General features: G+C 36.7%; 3 protein-coding genes across 4 annotated transcripts; all 3 read left to right on the forward strand.

Moving 5' to 3' along the window:
• The first annotated feature begins 4889 nt into the window (after nucleotides 1-4889).
• LOC148206388 (protein CLT2, chloroplastic-like) lies at nucleotides 4890-9792 on the forward strand. Of its 2 annotated transcripts, none has more exons than XM_088104261.1 (6): nucleotides 4890-5260; nucleotides 5338-5373; nucleotides 5511-5561; nucleotides 7586-7697; nucleotides 9119-9244; nucleotides 9367-9792. In XM_088104261.1, exons 1-6 carry the CDS (start codon nucleotides 5180-5182, stop codon nucleotides 9522-9524), a joined length of 564 nt encoding a protein of 187 aa, XP_087960387.1. In that variant the 5' UTR covers nucleotides 4890-5179; the 3' UTR covers nucleotides 9525-9792. The 2 variants fall into 2 exon arrangements, with proteins under 2 accessions (XP_087960387.1, XP_087960389.1); XM_088104263.1 differs by having other exon boundaries at nucleotides 9119-9195.
• A 4685-nt stretch (nucleotides 9793-14477) lies between these two features.
• On the forward strand, nucleotides 14478-17441 carry LOC124845041 (uncharacterized). The gene is made up of 8 exons (XM_088104264.1): nucleotides 14478-14746; nucleotides 14871-14958; nucleotides 15195-15374; nucleotides 15476-15655; nucleotides 15770-15943; nucleotides 16159-16310; nucleotides 16442-16568; nucleotides 17149-17441. The coding sequence occupies exons 1-8, from the start codon at nucleotides 14700-14702 to the stop codon at nucleotides 17158-17160; spliced, it is 960 nt and encodes a 319-aa protein (XP_087960390.1). The 5' UTR covers nucleotides 14478-14699; the 3' UTR covers nucleotides 17161-17441.
• A 4267-nt stretch (nucleotides 17442-21708) lies between these two features.
• Nucleotides 21709-24618, forward strand: LOC148206389 (protein CLT2, chloroplastic-like). Its single transcript, XM_088113447.1, has 3 exons — nucleotides 21709-23256; nucleotides 23374-23519; nucleotides 24402-24618. Exons 1-3 carry the CDS (start codon nucleotides 23003-23005, stop codon nucleotides 24455-24457), a joined length of 456 nt encoding a protein of 151 aa, XP_087969573.1. The 5' UTR covers nucleotides 21709-23002; the 3' UTR covers nucleotides 24458-24618.
• The last annotated feature ends 527 nt before the right edge of the window (nucleotides 24619-25145 follow it).

Here is a 25145-nt window from a genome sequence, read left to right on the forward strand (position 1 = left end):
TGAGGCACGCTAACCATGGTGTTCGGTCAAGCAGGGAGGAACATGACCATTAAAGGAGATCCTACTTTAACTTAGAGAGTGGTGGAACCCGAAGCATTGTTCAAAATGAAAGAAGTAGAGGTCTGGTTGCTAGTGTGGGAGCTTGGGGAGACGAAAAAGGACGAGGAAAGAAAACCGTACGGTCAGGGAGAAGGACCGTTCGGTCCGGAGATGACAAAGAAGCAGACGCATGACATGACTCGAATTTTGGATCAGCACGCGAGCGTATTTCACGAACCGAGCGGACTACTGCAAGATAGGGGCATGGATCATCAAATTCCATTAAAAGAGGGTACGAATCCCGTGAATGTAAGGTCGTACCGCTACCCCCATGTGATGAAGGGGGAGATCGTGAAACAGGTGGCCGAAATGCTAAAAACGGGCATCATAAGGTCGAGCAACAGTCCATATTCGAGTCCGATAATATTAGTGAAGAAGAAGGATGGCAGCTGGAGATTTTGTGTGGATTATAGGGCCCTTAACCGAGCCACGGTACCCGATAAATTCCCTATCCCACTGATAGAGGAATTGTTAGACGAACTAAGAGGGGCCAAATATTTTTCGAAGGTGGATTTGAAGTCAGGCTACCACCAGATCCGAATGGGAGATGGAGACATAGAGAAAACGGCCTTCCGAACGCACCAGGGTCACTATGAATTCATGGTTATGCCGTTCGGCCTCACCAACGCACCAGCCAAATTCCAGAGTGCAATGAACAGCCTGTTGCAGCCTTACTTGCGGAAATTCGTACTGGTGTTCTTTGATGATATATTGGCGTATAGCCGATCCTGGGAGGAGCACTTAGAGCATGTGGGGACGGTGCTAAGGGAACTCGTGACCAATAGGTGGGTGGCCAACCGAAAGAAATGTGACTTCGGCAAAACTCAAATAGGATATTTGGGTCATCGGATATCCGCGAGGGGTGTAGAAATGGACGAAGACAAAGCAAGGGCCGTGATAGACTGGGAAAAACCTAAGACAGTGAAGGCCTTGAGGGGATTTCTGGGTTTGACAGGATACTATAGGAGGTTTGTGAAGGTTATGGGAAGATTGCCAAACCCTTGACCGACCTTCTTAAAAAGGGGGAGTTTGCATGGACGGAGCGAGCCGAGGAAGCTATGTTAAGGTTAAAGAAGGCCATCACTACTGCACCAGTGCTGGTTCTACCTAATTTTGACCAGCCTTTCCATATTGAGTGTGATGCATCGGGAAGAGGGGTAGGAGCGGTACTCATGCAAGGAAAGAAACCCATAGCTTTCTTTAGTAAAGCGTTATCCGAGGGGTCACTAAGTAAATCGATATATGAGAAGGAATTAATGGCGTTGGTTTTAGCCATACAACACTGGAGGCCCTACCTCTTGGGACAACGGTTTGTGGTTCACACCGATCAAAGGAGCCTGAAGTACCTCTTGGAGCAGCGTATCACCACTCAGAATCAGCAGAATTGGATTGCGAAGCTCTTGGGTTATGACTTTGAAATTGTGTACAAATCAGGTGTCACCAACAAGGTAGCAGACGCCCTATCACGGAAGGAAGAGGATGATCCACAGGAAGAAAAGGAATTGAGGGTTGTGGCCCGACCTTATTGGCAAGACTTCAGGGAGATTCTGGAAGAAGTTGAGGCAGATGAAGAGTTAAAGAAGGTGATAGAAGATTTGAGAAAGATCCCAACTCACATCCCTCGTTCACTCTGGAACACGAGAGGTTACACTATAAGGGGAGGCTTGTGCTGTTTGCCCGATCGGCCTGGGTACCCAAGTTGATAGCCGAGTTTCATACCACGCAAATAGGAGGACACTCAGGGGTATATCGGACTTATCTCAAGGTGGCGCAATCTCTTTATTGGGTAGGAATGAAGAAAGCCGTAACTGACTTTGTTGCAAGCTGCCTGGTATGTCAACAACATAAATATCTGTCATCCTCTCCGCAGGGGTTGTTGCAACCTTTACCCATACCCAACGCCATTTGGGAGGAGATAAGCATGGATTTTATCGTTAAGTTGCCCAAGTCCCACGGGTATGATGCTGTGCTGGTAGTGGTAGACCGCCTCAGCAAATACGGACACTTCATACCACTGAAACATCCCTATTCCGCTCGGACCGTAGCTGAAGTGTTTGTAAAAGAGATTGTCCGGTTGCATGGGGTGCCAATATCTATCGTGAGTGACCGGGATCCACTGTTCCTGAGTAATTTTTGGAAGGAGTTGTTTAAATTACAAGGAACTCAAATGAAGATGAGCACCGCCTATCATCCTGAATCCGATGGACAGACTGAGGTCGTGAATAGGGTATTAGAGGGTTATCTGAGATGCTTCTGCTCAGAACAACCAAAGGAATGGAGCATAGTACTACCCTGGGCGGAATATTGGTATAATACCAGCTATCAAGAGTCGGCGAGATGCACCCCATTTGAAACAGTATATGGGAGGTCTCCTCCCTCCCTGCACAGGTTCGTTCCGGGGGAAACCTTAGTGGAAGCCGTCGGCCAGGAGTTACAGACGAGGGATGAGGCACTCAGCCAGCTAAAACTCCATCTAGCTAGGGCTCAAGAATTAATGGTGAGGCAGGCCGACAAGGCAAGGAGACCATCCAATGTGGAGGTAGGAGATTGGGTGTATCTAAAGATCAGACCCCACCGACAGACATCGATGCCGTCCATACTGCATTCTAAACTAGCCGCTCGGTATTTTGGACCTTTCCTGGTCATACAGCAGATAGGAGAAGTGGCATTTAAGTTGCAACTACCCGAAGCCGCGCGGATACATCCAATGTTCCATGTGTCGCAATTAAAGAAGGCCGTGGGGGAGCAGGGTGGAAAAAGAGTTACCCATAGACTTAGAGATGGAGGGACCGTCTCCCTAGCTGATCAGAGTTCTGGATCAAAGGCAGGTGCAACAAGGAGAGGACGAATGACAGGAATTGTTGATCGAATGGCAAGAGGGAGGGCCGGACGGGGCAACATGGGAAGATGCCATAACCATCCGAGATCAATATCCGGACTTCAACCTTGAGGGCAAGGTTGATCTTCAGGAGGTGGGCAATGTTAGGGGCTGGCGAGTTTACGAGAGAAGAAGATATAGGAGAGAGAAAGAAGGGTTCCGTACGGTAGAGGACAGTGGCCGAACGGTTGAAAGGGGGGAGCACGATGACCGAACGATAGGGGGAAGAGAAAAAGAGGGCTAAGCGAGTAGAGCGATGACAAGCGAGTGGAAGCAACAACGAGCGTTCTATCTGACAGCAGTAGGATAGGCGGGAAACTCAAAGGACGTACTTCAGGATATTATAGAAGTAAATATAGTAAATAAGGATAGAAATATTCTTACCAGATAATTATAATAAATAGGCATAATTACTATTATTCTTTACCTTTTTCGGAAGGAGTAATTAGTATTAATAAAGGAGGAACCTAGGGTTGAGGTAGCTTTTGATAAAGGACTGTTGTCAGAGAGGTTAGGCTCTCAGGTAACTGACGGAGACCCTGCTCCCAGTTATTGGATGTTTATTGTGATACCAATATTTTCAATTTAATAAAGAGTTTTATTCAGTCAAATACCATTGTTTATTGCCTGTGGGAGTGTGAAAGGTTGTGAGTGGCAAGTTCACGTACTCAGGTACGTAACAGTGTAGGAGGCTTATTATTTTTAAACTTATTCAGTATGTTCTGATGGCATGGCTACATTTGTGGTTTGTGCTCTGGGCCTGTCCTTTTATTCCAACTAAGAAGGAAGAGAATGATAATATTGCTGTAAAATCTGGTATCTTCTCCCATTCATCACTGGTGGCTATTTGTGACTTATGCATTGGCTGAGACTTTATTATTACATACGTTATTTTAATGCATCATTATGTGTAATATTGATTTCTCAAAATCCAGTTTATGAATTCTTCTTTTTGCAGACATTTTTGGTTTGGCAGCTAATGTTTTCCAGCCTTCTCTTGAAAAGAAAGTACACAATCAATCAATTGATTGGGTGTTTACTTGTAGCCTCCGGTGTCATAGTGGCTATTACAAGGTAATTTGACTTTATAATACAGAGAAATTCAATATTCCGTATCTGTACTCTCCAATATTCAGTTTCTCATGCCGAGGTCACTAATCAGGTCAGATTCCCATGTGAATCAAGTATTCCCAAAAGTGTGCAGTGATGAACTTTGATAAAAGATATTGACTTGAAAATATCAGTTGAAAAAAAAATGAGGGACCTGTCATTGTATTCCCTTAGATATATGTGTAACATCAATTTGGGCCTCTAAAGGACCGATTGGTGTCCCATTTTTTGTTGAGCTGAAATAGTTTACTTTTTAAATAATAGACTAGTTACTTGTGATCAGTTTATAATTGTTATAAACAGAAAGAATTTCACTATGTACATTATCTCCTTTGGTGTAAAATATTGTAAGTTTATTATCCCTTTTTTGGTCTGAAGGGGTACATAATTGTGGGAAAGTTACCAAATTTCTTGGCAAAATATTTCCATTTTAGGAATGGTTAACCACTCATTGAATTGATTAACCACCAAAACAATTTCTTTAAATTTGAAATATTTATATCAAAGCTTCATTTGTTCTAACCTTCTGAGTAATATTGTTCCATGTAAAACTTTAAGCATGCTTTCATTAAAACGTTAAGCAGCCTAGGTCAGTAGCTGCTTGTAATAGTCTGTAGAAGCTCAAAAGCTGTGATGTTTGTCATACATTTTTTGTTGTGCTTGTTGGGGTAAAATTCTCATGCTAGTTGATAGGAAATTCCTTTTTTCACTTCAAATGGAATGGCTCCCATCTAATAATTTGTTTCCCATCACTGCAGTGGCTCTGGTAGGGATTCGGGAAGGAATTCCTAACAAGCTCTCTCTCTATCTCAAACACAACAATCAAGAACTTGTAAAGAAGGAATAGTATGAATGGTATTCACAACAATGAATCAAGAATACACTGTATCTTAGGAGCTTAACCTCCTTTACCTGGTGCTAAGACCGGTCAACACATACAAACTACACAACTCGCTAACTGAAACAATAAAAGGTCCTAATATATAGGCCTTTTCCCGGCCCCTCACTTAACTGATTAACAGTTAAGTGTTCTGTTTCCCTTTTCTCCTTTCCTATACTCTCTAAGTCCTAACAGGCTCAAATGCTGGTCAAATGCTCTCTGATATTCAGTTCTTTTGGCCAGCATTGATGATAACTTCATGTGCTTTTCAAGCTTTGGCTTCTGTAATCAAGGTTAATCAATAACAGCTGTTGACTTTTAGTTAATCCTTCTTGGGGAACATTATAATCAATGTTTTCTTGTATGTCAGGAGTATATTTTCATTGACTCAGCTACTCGATTAAAGGTATGCTTTCCTTTACCTTTTTTTTGGGTGGGGGTTGGGGAAGGTGGTATATAAGGATATAAGGTCACGGGACTACATATTCCATTAACATTTTATTCATGGGCATGATTTGGTGTCCCTTACATGTTCACATGCAGCACAAGTCACTGGACATATTTGTGGTCAATTCGTTTGGATCTGGCTTTCAGGTACATCTTGCAACATAAATTGCAATGAACTAAGTGTACCTTTCAAATTCTGCAAATGGCGTTTATTTCCAGTATTTTGTTAGCTTTTTCTTTCTTCATCACTGATTTCTTATTAGTTGCTTTGCTTCCTCTTGTAATTGAATAATGACTGTGAAACAACTTACATGAGTTCAAATTATTTGCTTGCTTTCTATCTTTTTATATGATTTCAAAATGTATTGCTTTTTTTGTCCCCAACAAACGGCAAACACTAACTGTTAGAATACTTGGATTGTTGTAGTCTTATGAATCTTATTATATTAGAGTATTGTAAGCTATTTGTGTACTAGTTGTAGTACATGTGAACTTGCCCTAAAATGTTAGTATCTGGTTATATTTTATATAATAAATCTCAGGAATTTTCAGGGCCATGTTTGTTAAATATTCTTTTTCCTTCATCCAAAACAAAACATATAATGGTAAAAGAACATGAAGGAAACATTAGCTAATATTTGTCTTATAGGTAAGAGTTATATTGCTAATTCTAGAGATTTGAATTCACTATCCCAAAAACATTTCTTATAGGTAAGAGTTATATTGCTAATTCTAGAGATTTGAATTCACTATCCCAAAAACATTGAATATCTTTCTTACAAAAGATATATACAATAATCCCAAAGTTCCATTCTTCAGTTCCCAATACTAACAATGCACCATGAATTACATTAAAGCATGAGTTGCTGCCATTTGCTTCTGTCCACGATGAAATAGACATGAACGACTAAGTATTCTTATTCATTTATTTTAAAGTTCTGGACTCTGCTTGACCTGCCTTTTCTTTTCATCTATTTTCTGTGCATTAGTCATATACATTTTGACTGAGGGTTTATGTGGATTGTATTAAATCAGAAGAAAAGTCATTTGATTCTATCCAAAGTTTGTTTGTTTTAGTTAAAGTGGTTTGCATCGGATCAAGCTTTTGGTATTATTAGGAGGCCGTAAATAAATCCGCAGAATACCCAATAGATTTTGTAAAAGTAATTCAAAGTGTTCGTCACATTCGTCATAATATATAAACTTTAGATTCAGATTATAAAACATTAGTCAAATCAATATTAAAATTTCTAAATACGGTAATTTAAGAATTAAATAAATAAACGTATATAGATGCACAAGTTAAGTTTTTTGGTTTGGATAAGATGAAATTTTAAAATTGGAACAGAATACCGATCCAATCCAAATGAAAAAGCTCATTTTCTTTTTATTTAATTCATTTTACTGTCTGTATTCAGTTGGATTGGTATATGAACATCTCTAACCTTAATCAAAATAGAGACTATCTAAACCGAAGGAAAAGTTGGCTTTCTTTCTTTTAGTTCCTTTTTTACTGTATGTATTGGATTGGTTTATATGCACACCTCTAACTTCGATAAAAATGAAAAAAAAAACAGACAGGGACGATAAAAATGAAAAAAATAAATAAATAAAAACAGACTTTATATCCAATCCAATGGAAAAGTTGGTTTTCTATTTTAGTTCAATTTTTTCTGTCTGAATTCATTTGGATTAGTTTGTGCACATCTCTAATTTTTATCAAAATGGAGATGTGATACTCTGTCAGCTTTCGATACTTGGCAGTGTGTTTTTCTTCTTCTGAAGTTTTCATAAGCAGCCCTCCTTCATTTTAGGGTGGAAGAGCTAATTTGAAACTTATTTGGGTATAACTTATAATATAAGCATATAGGTGTTTTGGAGAATTTATGAGATGATAGGTTCATAAGCTGTTTTTCAATTTATGACAACAAACTTCTAGAATAGCTCCTGAAAACTGATTATTCCTATTTCTTCTTCAATTGTAAGTACAACTTACACCTAAATGTTTACGTAATAAATACTTATTTATTAGGTCCTTACTTGAGTTGTTTATTGGCAAGGCAATTTTCCTAATGGTTATTGGCGCAAGTTCCAGATAGTCTCTTGTTTATGTTTATTAATTGATTAATTATTGAAAGGTACATTTATGGTTTACGTGATATTTGTTGTAGGCTCTTTTCGTATTTCTGTCTCTGCCTTTACTTTCAAAATTGAAAGGCATACCATTTGCTGAACTTCCTTCATATTTTAAAAGCGGTGCCGGTTGTTTTCTAGGTAAACCAGGTAAGATCTAATAAATTGGTAGCAATGCAATTATACATATATATCCTCACGTGGTTTTCTAGTACTTGTCTGCGTTTCTTATTACACCTTCTGTTGTTAAAACACTATCAAGATTAGTTACTATGTGTATGTATGATTATTTTCCTGGGTTTATGACCTTGAATTTTCAAAATTGCATTAATAAATAAAATAACAAGGGCAAGTTTTAATTAATGGTATGGAATTTGAAGTGGGTCTATGTTAGGACCTGGCGAGTTTACGAGAGACGAAGATATAGGAGGGAGAGAGAAGGGGACCGTACGGAAGAAGACAATGGCCGAACGGTTGAAAGGGAGGAGCTTGATGGCCGAACGACAAGGGGAAGAGAAAGAGAGCTGAGCGAGCGGGACGAGGACGAACGTCTTGAGCGAGTGGAAGCAACGAGGGACGAGGACGAGCGTCCTGAGCGAGTGGAAGCAACGAGGGGCGAGGACGAGCGTCCTGAGCGAGTGGAAGCAACGAGGGGCGAGGACGAGCGTCCTGAGCGAGTGGAAGCAACAAGGGCTGAACGAGCAAGGACGAGCGGCCTGAGCGAGGACGAGCGTCGAACTGACAACAGAAGGATATTATAGAAGGAAATATAATAAATAAGGATAGAGAAATATTCTTACCAGATAATTATAATAAATACGCATAAATATAATAAATAAGGATAGATATATTCTTACCAGATAATTATAATAAATACGCATAAATATAATAAATAAGGATAGATATATTCTTACCAGATAATTATAATAAATAATAGTTATTATTATTCTCGACCCTTTTGGGAAGGAGTAATTAGTATTAATAGAGGAGGAACCTGGGTTAAAGACATGTTTTTGATTATTGAGTTTTGAAAGGGAGGTTATGCTCTCAAGTGGCTGACGGAGATCCTGCTCCCAGTTATTGTTTAATTCGTGGTGCAGTATTCTTATTTAATAAAAGAGGTTCATTCAGCTATTGTTTTCATTGTCCATTGCCTGTGAGAGTGTGTGAAGAGAGCGTTCTAGTTACATTCCATACTCAGGCACGTAACAGTCTATATGTCATTGGGTTTTCTTATCTCGATGGGTAGATCTTGTGGCTATCACAAGGTTCATGTCATATTCGATACCTTACCTTTTATGTACTAGGATTATAGATGCTTTTGGTCCTTCAGGTAAAAGGCCGAATAGTATATAAGCAATGATTTAACCCCGTCTATAACTAGATTACTTGGAGTTTAGTTATTTCTAACATTTTTATATAAAACAATTAAAACTCATAATTGTAAGAAATCAATAAATTTATATATAGTTTTTGTCTTGTACCCTTTAGATGATTTTGAACCTTGGTTTAACTTTCTTTTGTGTTTAAGTTTTAATATAATGTGTATTCCTCTTCAATTTCTGGCTTAGGTTGTGATGGCGCTCCCCTACTTCCACTGCTTTACATAATTACCAATTTGGCATTCAACATATCCCTCCTTAATGCGGTAAAAACTTCTTCTGCAGTTGTATCTTCTCTTCTAGTAATGTTGTCAGGTACTCGTTATCATTGCATCTCACTCTTCTTTGTTGCATTCTAAACTATGAATCGTAAGGTCTTTTGTACCTCAGGTTTTCTTAATAGTTTTTTAGCTTACGTGTGCTTATGATTTTTGCAGTGCCCATATCTGTTTATATTCTTTCTCTACCATTACCATATCTTCCCGAGGGAACAAGCTTGAGCCCATTTTTTTTGCTTGGCTGTGGAATTCTTCTGTGTGGTCTCTTACTGTACAACACATTTCGACCTGTGACGAACAGCTCTGAAGTGGACTGAAACCGTCCCAGTTCTGAGGATGAACTATCGGCTGGGCACCCTGCCCAAAAGAATATCAGCAGCCTCCAGGTACTACTGTTCACGGTGAAATATATTTTCTCCAACGTGCTCGAATTATACATACTCACTATCCTTGCGATTATTCTTTTGAGCCGAAAATTTGTTCGGTTTCCACTTTTGAGTGTCACTTAGTTGCTTTATGATGGCTGACTTCCTCGTTCTTCCACTGGATTATTGTAACTTAAGATTATGCATATATCTCTCATCACTTGTTCTGGTATATTTTCATGTACATTAATACATAACAGAAAAATGCATTTGACAGAAATGCAAGGTGCGAACAATTTTAAGTGATCTTTTTTAAATTCGCTTTTTAACACAATATTTAGAGTTGAGGCATGTTTATATAAATTTCAATACAAGCTCCTTCTTGGAGACAAATATAAAAAGGAAAATTGGAATTAGATTTTCTTACAAATTAAATTAGCTTATGTGGTAAGCTAAGTTATAAATTTTATAACTTTTTCCATATATTGTATCTAATTCTTTTACTTGTAACTTGTGTATAAGTTAATCTTAGTTGAAGAGAAATTAAATTTATTTATTTATTTCCTATTTTTCCATTAAGAAATGTGTAGAAAAACTTGTCCGAACAGGTATTTCAATGAAAAGCCACCCGGTTAATAATTATATATGACTTCCAAGCTAAAGTTTTGTTAGCTGCCATGTTATACAATGCAATACTTTAGGTCCAGATAGAATATGATAGGATAATAATCACCTTATCCAATTTATTGTCTTGTTATTTATCTTGCATGTGTCATTTCATGTATAATCTTAACTATCAGTATTACCATGATTCCTCTGTCACTATATCATGACCACAAGCAATAACCATCAAATCTATCAACATTACTACACTCACTCTCACCCTTTTTCTCTCATTGTCACCATAATTATTCTTATCCTCATCATTATCCTTAGGATTATCATCACTATTCTCATTATTATTAGTATTATCTCATTATTATATTAGTTTCTCATGAGGAGAATTTTCAATTGAGTCCGATTTATTATGTGATCAAATTTTCTATATATTTTTAAATTGAATGTTATTTAAGTTTTGGTTAATTAGATAATGTAGTTGTTATATTGTTTCACTATTTTGTTTTATTTCTACCTGTTAAGAAATGTTAGTTATTATAATTAATTAAGAATATCAAATTTAAGGCCGAACGAAGATTGATCACCTGAGAACGAACGCGAACGTTCGCTACGTAAGAATACACGACCGAACGCTGTTTTGGCCTACTCAAGCACTATTTGGACGAACGCTCGTTCTACAACACCTTTATTTTGGCCGAGCACTATTTGGTCGAGCAATGTAATGACGAACGCTAAGAGACCGAACACTATCAGGGCGAATGCTGTTTGGACGAAGAATACTGTTTGGACGAACGCTTACAGATCAAATACTATGAAACCGAATACTATAAGGTGGAACACTGTTTGTACGAACAATAGTTCAAATACTATTTGACGAACATTATTTGCTGAACAGTAGGCCGAACACTGTTTGGTTGACTATTTGGCCGAATACTATTTGCCGAACGCTATTTGGACGAACACTAAAGACGAACGTTATTAGATAGGATACTATGAATTCAAAAACTGTTTGGACGAACGCGATTAATCAATACTACGAGACCGAATACTGTTAGGTCAACACTGGTTAGACGAACGCATATATAACATACTATGAGACCGAATATTATGAGCTCAAACACTGTTGAACGAACGCTAGAGATCAAATACTACGAAACTGAATACTACGCTATATATATATATATATATATATATATATATACACACGTGAGTTTTAAAACTCATAAATATTTTTAAATAAATTTCCGATTAACATCAAATGAAAGTTTTTATTATAAATCGAACAGTGTATAGTTATGGTTCCTATGCAATCTGTAACATCCCAAAATTATACAGTCATCAACTATATACTTAGAATAATTACACGTATTAATAATCCAAAACAGTTTTAAACGTAAAGGAACAGATTAAACAAATGGCCGAACGGCCTGTTATATAAAAATTAACGAGCGTTTACAAAAATAAGGACGAACGGTTTACAAAATAAATACCGAACGTCAAACTACAACAACGATAAAAGAGCGCTCGCTCACAGCCGCTCGACATCCTATTTACACTAACTAAAACCGAAACGCTTTACTGTTCGGCCTTCACCTCGACGTCCACTAAGTTTTCTCAGCAATGAGTTCTCCTTCAAGTGTTTGCTCCAAAGACATATCTCCCTCTGCTCACATCCACACGGATGATCATTGCATTTGACAAGACGGATATACATAGACAAGACAACACAAAGGAATTGCAAGGGTAAGCTTATTGAATTTAATTCAAGCAAACATACAGTTCATACATATCAAACATATCAATTTATTCATAACATACATTCAAATCATACATTAATTCAACCAAATCCTGATACTAGACCGACTGTCCGGACTGTATGAAACCTGTGTAGCTAAGGCGTCCATGCACTCAGGTGGGGTAACTGGAATGCTCATCAGTATCCACCTGAGGTTAGTCTTTTTGCCAAGTTACAGTTATGGTCTAGACCTCCTGCCATTCCCACGCATGACCTACTCCTCTCTACTTGAGAACGAGCACTCACGGAATATCAGGATGGATCACCATCTAAGCTTACCACGTTCATACTACAAATATCAATATCCAGTCAAGAGTCGTTCCACCCTGGAACGCTCGTTCAAATTCCAAAATCATAATATCATATCATATATGGTTCGCACAATTTATACTTCCTCAACATCACATTTTCATTCTTAATTACACTTCCATAAAAAGACGAACGTATTTCACTGTTTGGACGAACGCTATTTAAGATCAGAACGAACGCTATTTAAAGACCAACGCTCGACAGAAGACGAACGCTATTAAGGATGTACGCTCGACAAGGTCGAACACTATCAAATACAAACGCTCGACAAAAGAACGAGCGCTATCACGAACGGACAAACGACATAAGGTCGAACGCTACCACAGGCGAACGCTCGACATAAGAAACGAACGCTATCAAGAACGGACGTTCGACATAAGGTCGAACGCCACCAAAGACGAACGCTCGACAAAAGAAGAGCGCTACTAATCGTTTGCCTTTTTGAACGAACGTTCGGTCTAAGACCGAACGCCACTTAGGACGTTACGTTTTTAGATCGAGACTCTTGGCTGAATTCAAAATCATAGAAATTGGGATTTATATAAGATGAGATATTTAAAGTTTATGTTTCAATAATTTGACTAAAAAGTTCACGGGGATATTATCAAAATTCTCAATTCTCACACAACACTCGTGATGTTTACGTCTGGCCGAAAGCACAACGTAAAAATATATTAGAGGGCGTTCGTTCTCAAAGGGAGTCCTTTCCAAATGAAAGGGTCCGACTAATACAAGAATTTACTGATATATACCGAACGGTCAATGACCGTATCAATACGAACGTTCAAATTCATGCACTTTTCATATAATTCTTCTTTTACAGTAACTCATTTTCCAGTATAAACTTTCATGCATTAAATCAATCTTAACATAGTATTTTTCCATACTTCTCATGCTTTTAATCAACATCATATACTAACATTCAAATATCAAAATCATCCACGTACAACGTCACAGACCATTCATACACTCAGCATATAATTCCCAGTACATACATGCAACATTTTCATTTTATATATCATCTCAGAATCATAATCCTAAACTCCAAAGTCAAATATCATAAATCATACTTTCAAACATTACGTAACGCGCATGCAGTACAGAGATCATGTGAATTAAATTCTAACAAGCTTCCCTTACCCGGATTAAGCAGCGTGCTTTCGTTCTTCAAAAAGAACACAAGATTCCAATATACTTCTACCCTTAACGTTCAAAACCCCAAAACTCTTCCAACTAAAATTACAGGAAACAAATATTGGTTCAGAGACGGTGCATGCAGATTCAAAATGAAGCTTGCATGTGGAAAGTCAAGAGTAGTTGAGGACGTGAAACTTACCCGTTTCCGAATCCAAAACCGATCGGTTTGAGGGAAGCTCACGGTACAGGGATGCTTCTCACGGTGCTGAAACGTGAACGAGCAAGGGATGGTGAGTTACCAAGAGAGAAGAAAGAAAGGTTTTAGAGAGAGAATGGAGAATTTAGGAGATCAGAAATTTGAGGAAGAAGATGAAATGCACAGAGAAAGGAAAGAGTTTTCCAGAAAATCATTTCTTTCCCCACGCAGGACGATCGTCCAATCGTCTGCTGCCACTTGGATTCCATTAACGTTTTTAGAACGTTCCAAAATGACACTTGTCAGCATGCATGCATCGTGAACGTGAGTGCGTTTAAATGAAGGGGTGGGCGTGTCAAGGGTGTAAGCGTGGCAAGGTGCATTTATGAAAGTAGAGAGGTGAGTCAGCAGAAAGATTAATGGGGCGTGACACAATCCAACCCCATTCATTGTCATCTTAGATAAATAAATTTAATTTCACTTTGTACACAATGCAAGTTGAGATATAAGCATTGGTATGTATATTCTGTTGATAAAATAATATTAATTTTGCAATTTAAAAAATTATAATTATCACTTTTAAAGAGATTTGATAGGAATTGATTCACTTCAACTTAAGTTACTGTTTTTTTAAACTTGATTTATTCTATTCATGGACTATTTGAACTGATTTATTAAACCAAATATATTTTCGTAAGCTATATATTTTATAATTTATTTGAAAAAATAAAGTAAAGCGAAAGCATTATTAAATATAGTAAGGGTGCAAATAGTAAAATATTGTTCTTTTAAGAAAAAAAGGTTTCTTTGGGCACCCATCTTGTCCCGTTCTCAGTTTCGCAAATCCCTTCCTCCGCCACAGTATCTCACTCTCAATACCATCCACCGCCAAGAAGCCGTCACCTTCTCTCTGTCTTTGGTCGTTGAATCTTTCTCCCTCCCTCTCTGTTCATTTTTCCCCTTAACCTTTCTTCATCAATAATTTAATTTCTGTTTCTATCAAATTTCAATCACTCACATTCCTACAAAAAGAAGGTTCAGGATTGAAGATTATAGAAAATCATCTCAAGTCATGGAAAACAGTGCGAAGCATTTAGATGAGGACGTTATCAAGGAAGAGTAGGTTTTTTTGAATTGTTCCTCTTCCTTGAACGTACATCAATTTGTGTTTGCTTCAAATTTTCTGATACGCAAGTAATAAATTGGAGCATTTATCTTTTAAAAATCGTGTCGTTTTTCGCAGAGAATCGCCTAAACTTGCGGCGTTGTTGAAAGAGATGAAGGAAGGGCTTGATACTGTGAGGCTTAAAGTTCAATCTTTAACTGCCAAAGTGAGTGGCCCTTTTTTCAATTCAAGTAATTTTTTTTAAGGACTCCGTTAACGTCATTTCAAATTCATATAATATTAAGATTTAAAAGAAGTTTTTGTGTTGTTTGGACATGAAGTTTCGCAATTTGGGCCTTTTTGGGGATTCTATAAGTTTTCTGTTATAGCTAAATATACCCTGATATCAATGAGTGATATGATTATTGTTATTATTGTGTCTCTCGATGTTTCTTATACCAGATGAAAGAAGGTCAGTATCCTACAGCAGATGGATTTAGCTACCTTGAGGCTAAGAATTTGCTGCTTTTGAATTATTGTCAATCCCTTGTTTATTATTTATTGCGGAAGGCTAAAGGGTTATCAATAGAAGATCACCCTGTTGTTCGAAGTGTTGTAGAGATAAGATTGTTTTTGGAAAAGGTATAGTTTTATCCTTCTGTGTGTTGATCTTCAAGGGCTTCCATGTGTATATTTACATTGTATTATGTGTTAAACATTTGACTTCCTGGTTTCCATTGCAGATTCGGCCAATTGACAGAAAACAACAATACCAAATCCAGAAACTAGTGCAGGCTGGTGAAAATGCAGCCAAAAGTGATATTCAAAGTACGGAGCCAGATGCGTCCAATAAGAGTGAGGATGCATCAAAGTATCGTCCCAATCCTGACATGCTAGTTAGCAAAGTAGACTTAACCTTGCAGGTCAGTCAGTGTATATGTGATATTATAAATGGTGTAAAATTTGGTGTACGCAGGGTGGTAATATCTTGAAAAGGGTATTTTTCTGGTCTATCTAACTTTTATTATATGATGTAGGATGGACATGATACATATCAACCTGTAAAGTTTGCCCCTACTTCTATGGATCTAGAAAAACCTTCTAAGCATGAAAGAAATGCCTTGCGAAGAGAAAAAGAAATTCTGAAACAAGCTAAGCAGAGTGATTATATCAGGACATTGATGAATGATATGGAGGAAAGACCTGAAGAGGTAAAGTTATTTTTAGTGCTGAATCATTATGACTTATAGTATGCTTGGGTTTCAGTTAAACTCCTTTCAAAATATTTTCAGACTCAAATGTACAAAGAGAGCATCCTTCTCGAAAGTACTTTTAACTCCTAAGAATATTTTTTGAACTATTATCCGAACTTGCATTTAATGATTTTACGTAATGGTTTGTTTTGGCTGCTCACTACTCTACTCAGGTGAGGGATTTTGAGGGAGCTAGCAAAGAAGTTGATAGATTTGTCTCCAAGATGGAGAAACGCGCTCAGCAAGAGGAGGAGATGTTCACTCGTGTTCCTCTTACGAAACAGGAGAGGAAGCGAGAAAAATACTTGAAGAAATCAAGAAATGGGTATGGGAAGTGTTTGGAATGTTTTCCTTTTGTTTCTCCATTCCTAACAAGTAAAACGAATTAAATGTGTGATAGTATTTTTGTTTAAATACATTTTTTCTCTCTTAGCTTTTGTGCTTTTTCTATTTCAGGTTGCAAGGTCTAACAGAAAGTTTCTATGATGAAATCAAAACATTACCCTTTGAAGATAGAACTGAAGAGCAAGTAATGGGATCTGGTAAAGGAAGCAGCAGAAAGAGCCGAGTACACAAGCGAAAGGTATGACATTTTATTCTTTGAAATTATGTGAAAATTGTAGACTACTTTTTTGAACTTCATATACGAAATTTTGTTTAAGTCGAATTATGTGGATGTGGTTTATGTATTGTTGCATCTGCATTGCATATGACCAACCAAATTATTTGATGATTGCTCTAATATCCACTGTGTGTAATAAAAAATTATTTAAATAAACTAATGTCTTATTCCTCTGGAGTAAGCGTGTAGAGTTGGTTATTTGTCGACTAGTTTTGTAATTTTCGAACCAATTTTTGGTCATGGAGAGTTTTACTATATGTACAGTTGTTTACTGATAGTTCTGAGCTGTGTGCTGAACACAGTTGTTTACCCGCACAATACGAAATAAAGTTAAAAATGCCCCTTGAGGGAATTTGCTCACCACCAACACAAATTTTGTACGTATTTGAAAATTTGAGTTTTATCCATCAACAGATACACACTTTCCCTTCCCTTATGCTTGGCTTTTAATTTGAAAAAGGACTTTTTAGTGTATGCATTATCAACCGACGTGATTGCATTGTACTGTTACAGAGAACTAACAATTTTGGCTTCTTTGCAGAGGAAACACTGAAGGAGGAGATTTAGGATTTTGACCTAATGGGTTATGGGAGACTGACCACCGCATGCTGTTGGAGGAAGTAATATTAGGTTGAATGCAAAGGAAATGTAAAAGCTAGTGTTGGGTATTGGGGAATTCCTTCATGTTTGTAGATTTATTTTGTAGGTTTATTTTTGTACTTTATTGCCATCCTAATTAGCTGGTGCCCAATGGGGAACGTGGATTGGAGATTTTGGAAGCGATGAAATAGTGTTTTTTGGTTTATTATTACCATTGCACATCCAATTATGTGATGCACGTCTTTTTTGGTTTTACCTTTATGTCCGAGTGGAAAAATGCATAGATATTAAACTGAATATATTTTTAATTTGTTATTTCACGGGTCTAGGCCATTGGTTGGTTCTTTTGTACATGACCCAATAGTTTCTCGTATTGTGCTAGATGATAATCAAATATAAGAGTTAGTTTGATAGTCATGAGAAGATAACACCATATAATAAGATTTTGATAAACATTTAATATTTGATGTATATATACTTAAAACACAAATATGTTGCAAGATTGGAGGCAATAATAATGGTGGTTATAATGATAAATATAAAGAACCAAAATAGTGAAACAATATAACAACTACATTATCTAATTAACCAAAACTTAAATAACATTCAATTTAAAAACATATAGAAAATTTGATCACATAATAAATCGGACTCAATTGAAAATTCTCCTCATGAGAAACTAATATAATAATGAGATAATACTAATAATAATGAGAATAGTGATGATAATCCTAAGGATAATGATGAGGATAAGAATAATTATGGTGACAATGAGAAAAAAAGGGTGAGAGTGAGTGTAGTAATGTTGATAGATTTGATGGTTATTGCTTGCGGTCATGATATAGTGACAGAGGAATCATGGTAATACTGATAGTTAAGATTATACATGAAATGACAACCTACCATGCAAGATAAATAACAAGACAATAAATTGGATAAGGTGATTATTATCCTATCATATTCTATCTGGACCTAAAGTATTGCATTGTATAACATGGCAGCTAACAAAACTTTAGCTTGGAAGTCATATATAATTATTAACGGGTGGCTTTTCATTGAAATACCTGCTCGGACAAGTTTTTCTACACATTTCTTAATGGAAAAATAGGAAATAAATAAATAAATTTAATTTCTCTTCAACTAAGATTAACTTATACACAAGTTACAAGTAAAAGAATTAGATACAATATATGGAAAAAGTTATAAAATTTATAACTTAGCTTACCACATAAGCTAATTTAATTTGTAAAAAAATCTAATTCCAATTTTCCTTTTATATTTGTCTCCAAGAAGGAGCTTGTATTGAAATTTATATAAACATGCCTCAACTCTAAATATTGTGTTAAAAAGCGAATTTAAAAAAGATCACTTAAAAATGTTCGCACCTTGCATTTCTGTCAAATGCATTTTTCTGTTATGTATTAATGTACATGAAAATATACCAGAACAAGTGATGAGAGATATATGCATAATCTTAAGTTACAATAATCCAGTGGAAGAACGAGGAAGTCAGCCATCATAAAGCAACTAAGTGACACTCAAAAGTGGAAACCGAACAAATTTTCGGCTCAAAAGAATAATCGCAAGGATAGTGAGTATGTATAATTCGAGCATGTTGGAGAAAATATATTTCACCGTGAACAGTAGTACCTGGAGGCTGCTGATATTCTTTTGGGCAGGGTGCCCAGCCGATAGTTCATCCTCAGAACTGGGACGGTTTCAGTCCACTTCAGAGCTGTTCCTCACAGGTCGAGATGTGTTGTACAGTAAGAGACCACACAGAAGAATTCCACAGCCAAGCAAAAAAAATGGGCTCAAGCTTGTTCCCTCGGGAAGATATGGTAATGGTAGAGAAAGAATATAAACAGATATAGGATACCTAATCCTCCAATGGTCGACCGGTAACTCGGGCGACCTGGTGACAGTTAAACCAATACGAGGCCTTCTTAAAGATCGTAATAGTGTGCGATCGCGTATTGTCGTCAACCACTTGGTCCTCGACAACCAAATAGTGATGTCGCGACATAACGTTCGCACAACGCACGACAAGTCGCCTATTCATGTCGACGCACAGGATAGTCGACATACAGAGCGCGATATCATAGCATGCGGTTACAGATAAGCAGTTACGCATAATCAGCTAACCAACGCCGCGAATAAATTCGTGTTTTGTTTGAGGACTTATATTATCCGATTGCAAACATGTTCGTCCAAGTTGTGGCCGACCTTGGTGACTTGGGACAATAGGATTCCCAAGGTATAGTTTTGCATCGATTCACTAAATAAAAGTCGTTTATCATCCGATATTTTTTTAACATGTTTAATTGTGAACACTCCTATTTTTTTTATATATAAATAGAGGAAGATCTGGTCGGGAGTAAAAAAGTTTTTCCAACATCTATCGATTAGTAAGAAAATGTCAATGTGAAAACACGTTGTCAAAAGGCTAATCGTTTACCCGGTAAACAACGGATCAATAAGGTTTCCAATTGGCTTATTACACAAAAAGAATGTTATTTTTTTAAAAGATATATAAGGAGTATTTTTTTTTTAAATCAAAGACTTTTTTTTTTCTATTCTACTCCTCTTATTCTATTAGAAATTTTGTTGAGTCTTTTGTCTAAATAAAATAAAAATAATAAAAACTCTAAATATATAGATTAACACCAAGTCATTTCCAATTTTAACATAAAAGATATTAACATTATTTATTTTTAAATTATAAAAATAAAAGAAATATAAAATTTAACTTAAAAAAATATTTAACATTGTATATTATGTGATAAAATATTACTATTGTACTTATTAAATAAATATATTTAAGAAAACGAAATACATCCGTCCAAATGATTTAAAGCATAACCCAACAACTTATAGAATTTATTTTCAAATTCCAAACATGGAATAAATTAAGAGTAAATTGAACGAGGATGCATCTAGGGCAGTTAAAAAATGAATTTTATTTTAATAATAATTTTTTTTGTTATAGTCGGGTCATAACAAAATATATATATATATATATATATATATATATATATATATATATATATATATATATATATATAACGTTGTAGTTTTTTTTTCAGTTGATACATTTTAGCAGAGTGTACGGAATTTTAGTAGACAAAAATAACCTCATATATTATGGATTTTAAGTTTTAAGGTTAAGGGTATTTGAATAATTTTCATTTTTAAAACTAAAAAGACAAGAAACTTCCAAACCTTTATTCACCTTTATTTTATCTCTTATTCTTCTCAATCTTCATTTCTCTCAACCCTTTCTCTTTCACCTCTCTCACTCTAACATTTTCTCCATCATTTCTAGTAGTTCCAATCGAAAAAATTAGAAACACTCACATTTCTCACTAATCCAATTTGTTTATTTCTCATCTCCGTCATTTCTCACACCCACACACAACTCGTGACACCGCTATTTGTTTTTCGTTAATCTGTTTTCCACTTTAATAACAAATAATTGATGAAAATTATTCAAATATCATTGACCTTGAAACTTAGATACCATAATATATTGTCTACTAAAATTCAGTACACTCTGCTAAAATATATCAACTAACTGAAAAAAGAGAGCTTATGTATGTTAGCAAACCAATTGTTTTGATAAGTTTTCTTAAAAATAGTTTTGACACAACTACTTTTATTTGACAGAACAAAGGATTTAGATTTTACATAAACATAAAACATATAATAAGGATAAAAAGAAAAGAAATATATTAAGACACATCGCATCATGCTGAGTAAGTGCCCAATGAAATGAAAATCCAACTATTATTTTTATTTGGTGCATTATTGTTTTTGTAAGATGTGTGGCATCCCAATTATATACGTCATGCATATATAATAAAGACGTCATCATGCATAATATAGGAAAACAGTCAAGAGTATTTAAGGATTACAGTCATCCTTAGAATAGTGCGAAATTGACAACTAGAGTATTAGAATTTCTCCCTAGAAAATACGGAAAATTTAAAACTTTAAATACTTAAAAGTTCTTCCAAATAACATGAAATCATGGAATAAAACTAGCAAATCTAAGCTGCAACACTGCCATCTCCATCAAGAGCTGCTCCCAAAGTATCCTCTTCGCCATCTGCTCCCATCCAAGTGGATGATCATCACCAAAGAAACATACACAAGCAATACAAACAAGCAAGGGTGAGCTAGATATAAAAAGCATGTTATACAATCTCACACGACGTGCAAAAGTCATCAAAACATGGTAAACTGACATCACAAGACTTGTTACTTTATACCCCGACCCGTTGCTTTATAGACCGACTCGTCCGGACTAGAATGATTACCGAGCTATGGCGGGTTATGCACTCGTGGTGGCCTCTACTGCTTTGCAAAGCCATTGCCATTAGGTTCCACCCTACCACATGTAAGGACCGCATATTTTAAGTGGTGGGGACAGGGCAGTCACCTACTTCTTGTATTATTGGAAGTGCAATTATTACTGGAAGGAGAGAAAAGGAGAGGGTCTCATTTTTTGGCACCAGGGAGAGCAGCCACAGGAAAGGAACCCTTTCTTCCGTTTTCAACCGTCCAAAGAGCACTCAAGGGAAGCAATACTGACGTTAAAAAATGCGGAGAGGAGGATTTGGGTTGGGCATCTTGTGAGAGTGGAGTCCTTGATGCAAGATCTGGGAGAGGTGAAGTGGAGATCTGCTAAAGTTGCAAGGAGATCTTGAACTGCACGTCTTGGGGGAGATAGATTCCAAACCTTACAAAGGGAGTCTTCAAGAGGCAAGGGGAGTTGGATTTATTTCTTTGATTTTTGAGATAATCTGTTTTTGATGCAAATCTGGAATGAAGGGGATGAAAAATGGGGTTTTCTGGAATCTGGTGCAATTCTGCAGAACGCGCGTACGTCCAATTTTGGTGAGTCAAAATTGGACGTTCGTCCAATTTGCTCGACCAATTAGTGGTCGGCCAAAATAGTACGAGCGTTCGGTTTTGGTGTTCTAAGGTAACGAGCGTTCGCGTTCGTCCTTAAGTAAAGTTAGTAATATATTAGACGTTCGTCCAAACTGTATACAGTGAATTAGTAATTTTAGGTGTTCGTCCTTAATTAAGTATTCTCATGAAGCAATGTGTAGCGTTCGGTTTGGTGAATTAGTGATTGTAGCGTTCGGCCTTCATATGATATTCTTAGGTTTGAATCTTAATCGTTCTGTCTTCATATTATTTGTTCTCAGGTAGCGAGCGCCCATAAGTAACTTTCGATTTTGATGATAAATGTTCTCAGGTTTCCTCAGGTAGAGAGCGTCCATAGGTAGTAGCGAGCGTTCATCTTAGTGGCGTTCGGTCTTGATGTTAATTGTTATCAGGTAGCGAGCGTCATTAGGTAGCCTTTCCTCTCGATGATAGTTGTTCTCAAGTAGCTAGTGTTCGGTCTTAATTTGGTACCCTGAGGTTTAGTTTGAATACGTTCGGCCAGTAATTTAGGTGTTCGGCAAAGTGCTCTAGGCGTTCAACCAAGACTCAAAACGTTCGTCCTTATAGTGTTCTGTCTCATAGCGATCGTTTATAAGGAATGATCTTTACTGGTGATGTTGCTCTGAGGTAGCAATCGTTTATGGGGAGTGATCGGCCTTGATATTTGTTCTGAGGTAGCGATCGATTAATAAGTAGTGATCGGTCGTGATGATGCATGTTTCAGGTAGTGATCATTCATAGGTAGTGCTCGGTTTGGATGATGCTTGTCTCAGGTAAGGATCGTTAATAGTTAGTGGTCGTTCGTAGGGAACGTCCGGTCTCGATGATGTTGCCCTCAGATGTCACTGTCTTCGAAGCTACCGTTACACTTTTCCGGCAACGCTCGATTCACTCGCAACCATGTCCACCACCACCCAACCGCACTCAGAATTCGTGCTTCAAACGCAAGTTCATCGGGAAGTGGCACCAACCTCGTCTTATTGAGCTCCACTGTCACCGTTACATCAGCGGTAGCCAATCGCGTGCTTTACAAATTGGCCCTTGTTCCCATGAAAGAATACCCTTTTTTTCTCGTCCAGTTCATAACTTTTGGGTAAACCTCTTTGTCGCTGCTTGTAAATGCATTTGTTTGCTGTTTTAACTCTAGGAGAATCTGTCTTTTTGGGGATTTCTTAGTGCGTTGAACAGTTGTAGTTTTTGTGTAACGTAGGTATGTTGTTATATATTTCTCCATCTTGTATATTCGGTACCGGGCTAGAATAGTAACCGATGAGATGATGGCAATTCCGAAATTGCGTTTTGTCGCCATTGGACTTCTGGAAGCTTTGGGATTGGTTGCTGGAATGTCTGCTGGAGGTACTGACTTTGCTTGTGTTTTAGTCTTTAACCGTGTTTTATTTCCATGCCACTAAGATTTTTATACTTTCAATCAAGCAGAGATGATCTTATAATAGTTACTATAAAGCTCAACAAATTTTCTATACTTGACTGTAGATGCAATGTAAATATTTTTATAATGTCACAGTGTGAATGAAATTAAACTCCTTCTAGTGGTTTTTTAATTGATTAAAAGCTTTTAATGGTGTCTATTGTGTGTTCAGTGTCCTCACCGCACTCCTATTTATAAGACCCATTTTTTTTATAATGTTGAGGGTGTGCGTGTAGAATGACTGCAATTTTAGCCACATTAAAAAAAAAAGTTATAAATTAACTTATGTTCTCACATTTCAATGAAGTATTAATTCTTTTCTTCAAATTAATTGGTTTCTATTTCTTATTAAAAATAATATATTTATTGGATAGAGCGAAGCTATTTCAGTAAAATTGTTTAAAAAGGTGATGTAGCTATTGTTGCTCTTAATAGATGTGCAATGCCTTAAAGTGCAGCCATTGTGGAACAGAGGGAGTACCATGGTCGCACATCCCATTGGAGTTGTCTGAGCTTTTGACTAAATAAATAATATGTTAGGTTTTATAGTGTTAATAGTCAGTAATAGAGGAGTGTGAAATGAAAAAAGTGACTGGGACGTTTGAAATCTTTCTAGAGGAAAGAACAAAAGCGGAGGTTACAATTTTTTTGTGATGAGTACTTTGAAAATGAGTTTCCACCTTCTGCCAAGCTACAATGAATTAAAATCAACATCTTTCCATTTTAACTCTGCTCTTAATTTTCTGCCAAACATACCCTTCGTGTTTGTTTTCAATGTTTCTGAAATGAATGTTGATTACCCTCTGCAGCCTTACTTCCTGGACCAGTCATACCCATATTGAATCAGGTATGTGAAATATTTTGAGCAGCCCTTTTCATTGAAGGATGAGAGGGGGTGACAAACAAAAATACATGTTTGTCTTTCTTTAAAATAGTATACATCTGCCGTTTATTTTATGTAGCTGTGGAGTGTACTTTTTTTTTCTGATTTGCATTTGGCATACTTTTGGTAAGGTCTTGTTTGAGAAGATCTTCTTTTGTTTTAGCAGTTAAGATTTGAGAATTTGATTGAAATGATGTACCATTGATTCAGTGTAGTCAATGGTTTCTGAGAAGCATGATGGTTTTTTGTAATATATTCAGAATAGGGGACCTTATAGCACTGATCAATGATTTAAACCGGCAAATTTATTGGTAATAACAATAAATCATAGAGTTGACTTTTATTAACTTGTAGCATCATAGAAACTAAGACTTTTGTTTCTCTGACCAAAGGTTTTCTAAAACCTATCACTCTCATTTTTTGTCTTTCAAAAATATTTTGATACAACCAGCATCTTCCAGTTTACTTTTTCAAGGACAGTCCATTCTTGTTCATGGATTGAGCTGCCCTGTCTCTCACTCTGATGGCATCGCACATAAAGCATTTCATTGCCATATTTATAGTATCACGTAGCAGTCACTTCTAAAGTGTATGTTAGGGGCTGGCGAGTTTACGAGAGAAGAAGATATAGGAGAGAGAAAGAAGGGTTCCGTACGGTAGAGGACAGTGA

Source organism: Vigna umbellata, chromosome 1 (assembly GCF_029865625.1).
Source record: "Vigna umbellata cultivar VRB3 chromosome 1, Vumbellata_1.0, whole genome shotgun sequence".
NCBI lineage: Eukaryota > Viridiplantae > Streptophyta > Magnoliopsida > Fabales > Fabaceae > Vigna > Vigna umbellata.

What these genes read in the sequence shown, in the direction of transcription:
- LOC148206388 (XM_088104261.1), top strand. Translation starts at nt 5,180, where the DNA reads ATGCTCTCTGATATTCAGTTCTTTTGGCCAGCATTGATGATAACTTCA. An exon ending in CTTTGGCTTCTGTAATCAAG is followed by an intron (nt 5,261 to 5,337) that starts GTTAATCAATAA and finishes CTTGTATGTCAG; the next exon opens with GAGTATATTTTCATTGACTC. An exon ending in TCTTCTAGTAATGTTGTCAG is followed by an intron (nt 9,245 to 9,366) that starts GTACTCGTTATC and finishes TGATTTTTGCAG; the next exon opens with TGCCCATATCTGTTTATATT.
- LOC124845041 (XM_088104264.1), top strand. Translation starts at nt 14,700, where the DNA reads ATGGAAAACAGTGCGAAGCATTTAGATGAGGACGTTATCAAGGAAGA. An exon ending in TTCAATCTTTAACTGCCAAA is followed by an intron (nt 14,959 to 15,194) that starts GTGAGTGGCCCT and finishes TTCTTATACCAG; the next exon opens with ATGAAAGAAGGTCAGTATCC. An exon ending in TGGAGGAAAGACCTGAAGAG is followed by an intron (nt 15,944 to 16,158) that starts GTAAAGTTATTT and finishes TACTCTACTCAG; the next exon opens with GTGAGGGATTTTGAGGGAGC.
- LOC148206389 (XM_088113447.1), top strand. Translation starts at nt 23,003, where the DNA reads ATGTCACTGTCTTCGAAGCTACCGTTACACTTTTCCGGCAACGCTCGA. An exon ending in GTCCAGTTCATAACTTTTGG is followed by an intron (nt 23,257 to 23,373) that starts GTAAACCTCTTT and finishes TGTGTAACGTAG; the next exon opens with GTATGTTGTTATATATTTCT. An exon ending in TGCTGGAATGTCTGCTGGAG is followed by an intron (nt 23,520 to 24,401) that starts GTACTGACTTTG and finishes TACCCTCTGCAG; the next exon opens with CCTTACTTCCTGGACCAGTC.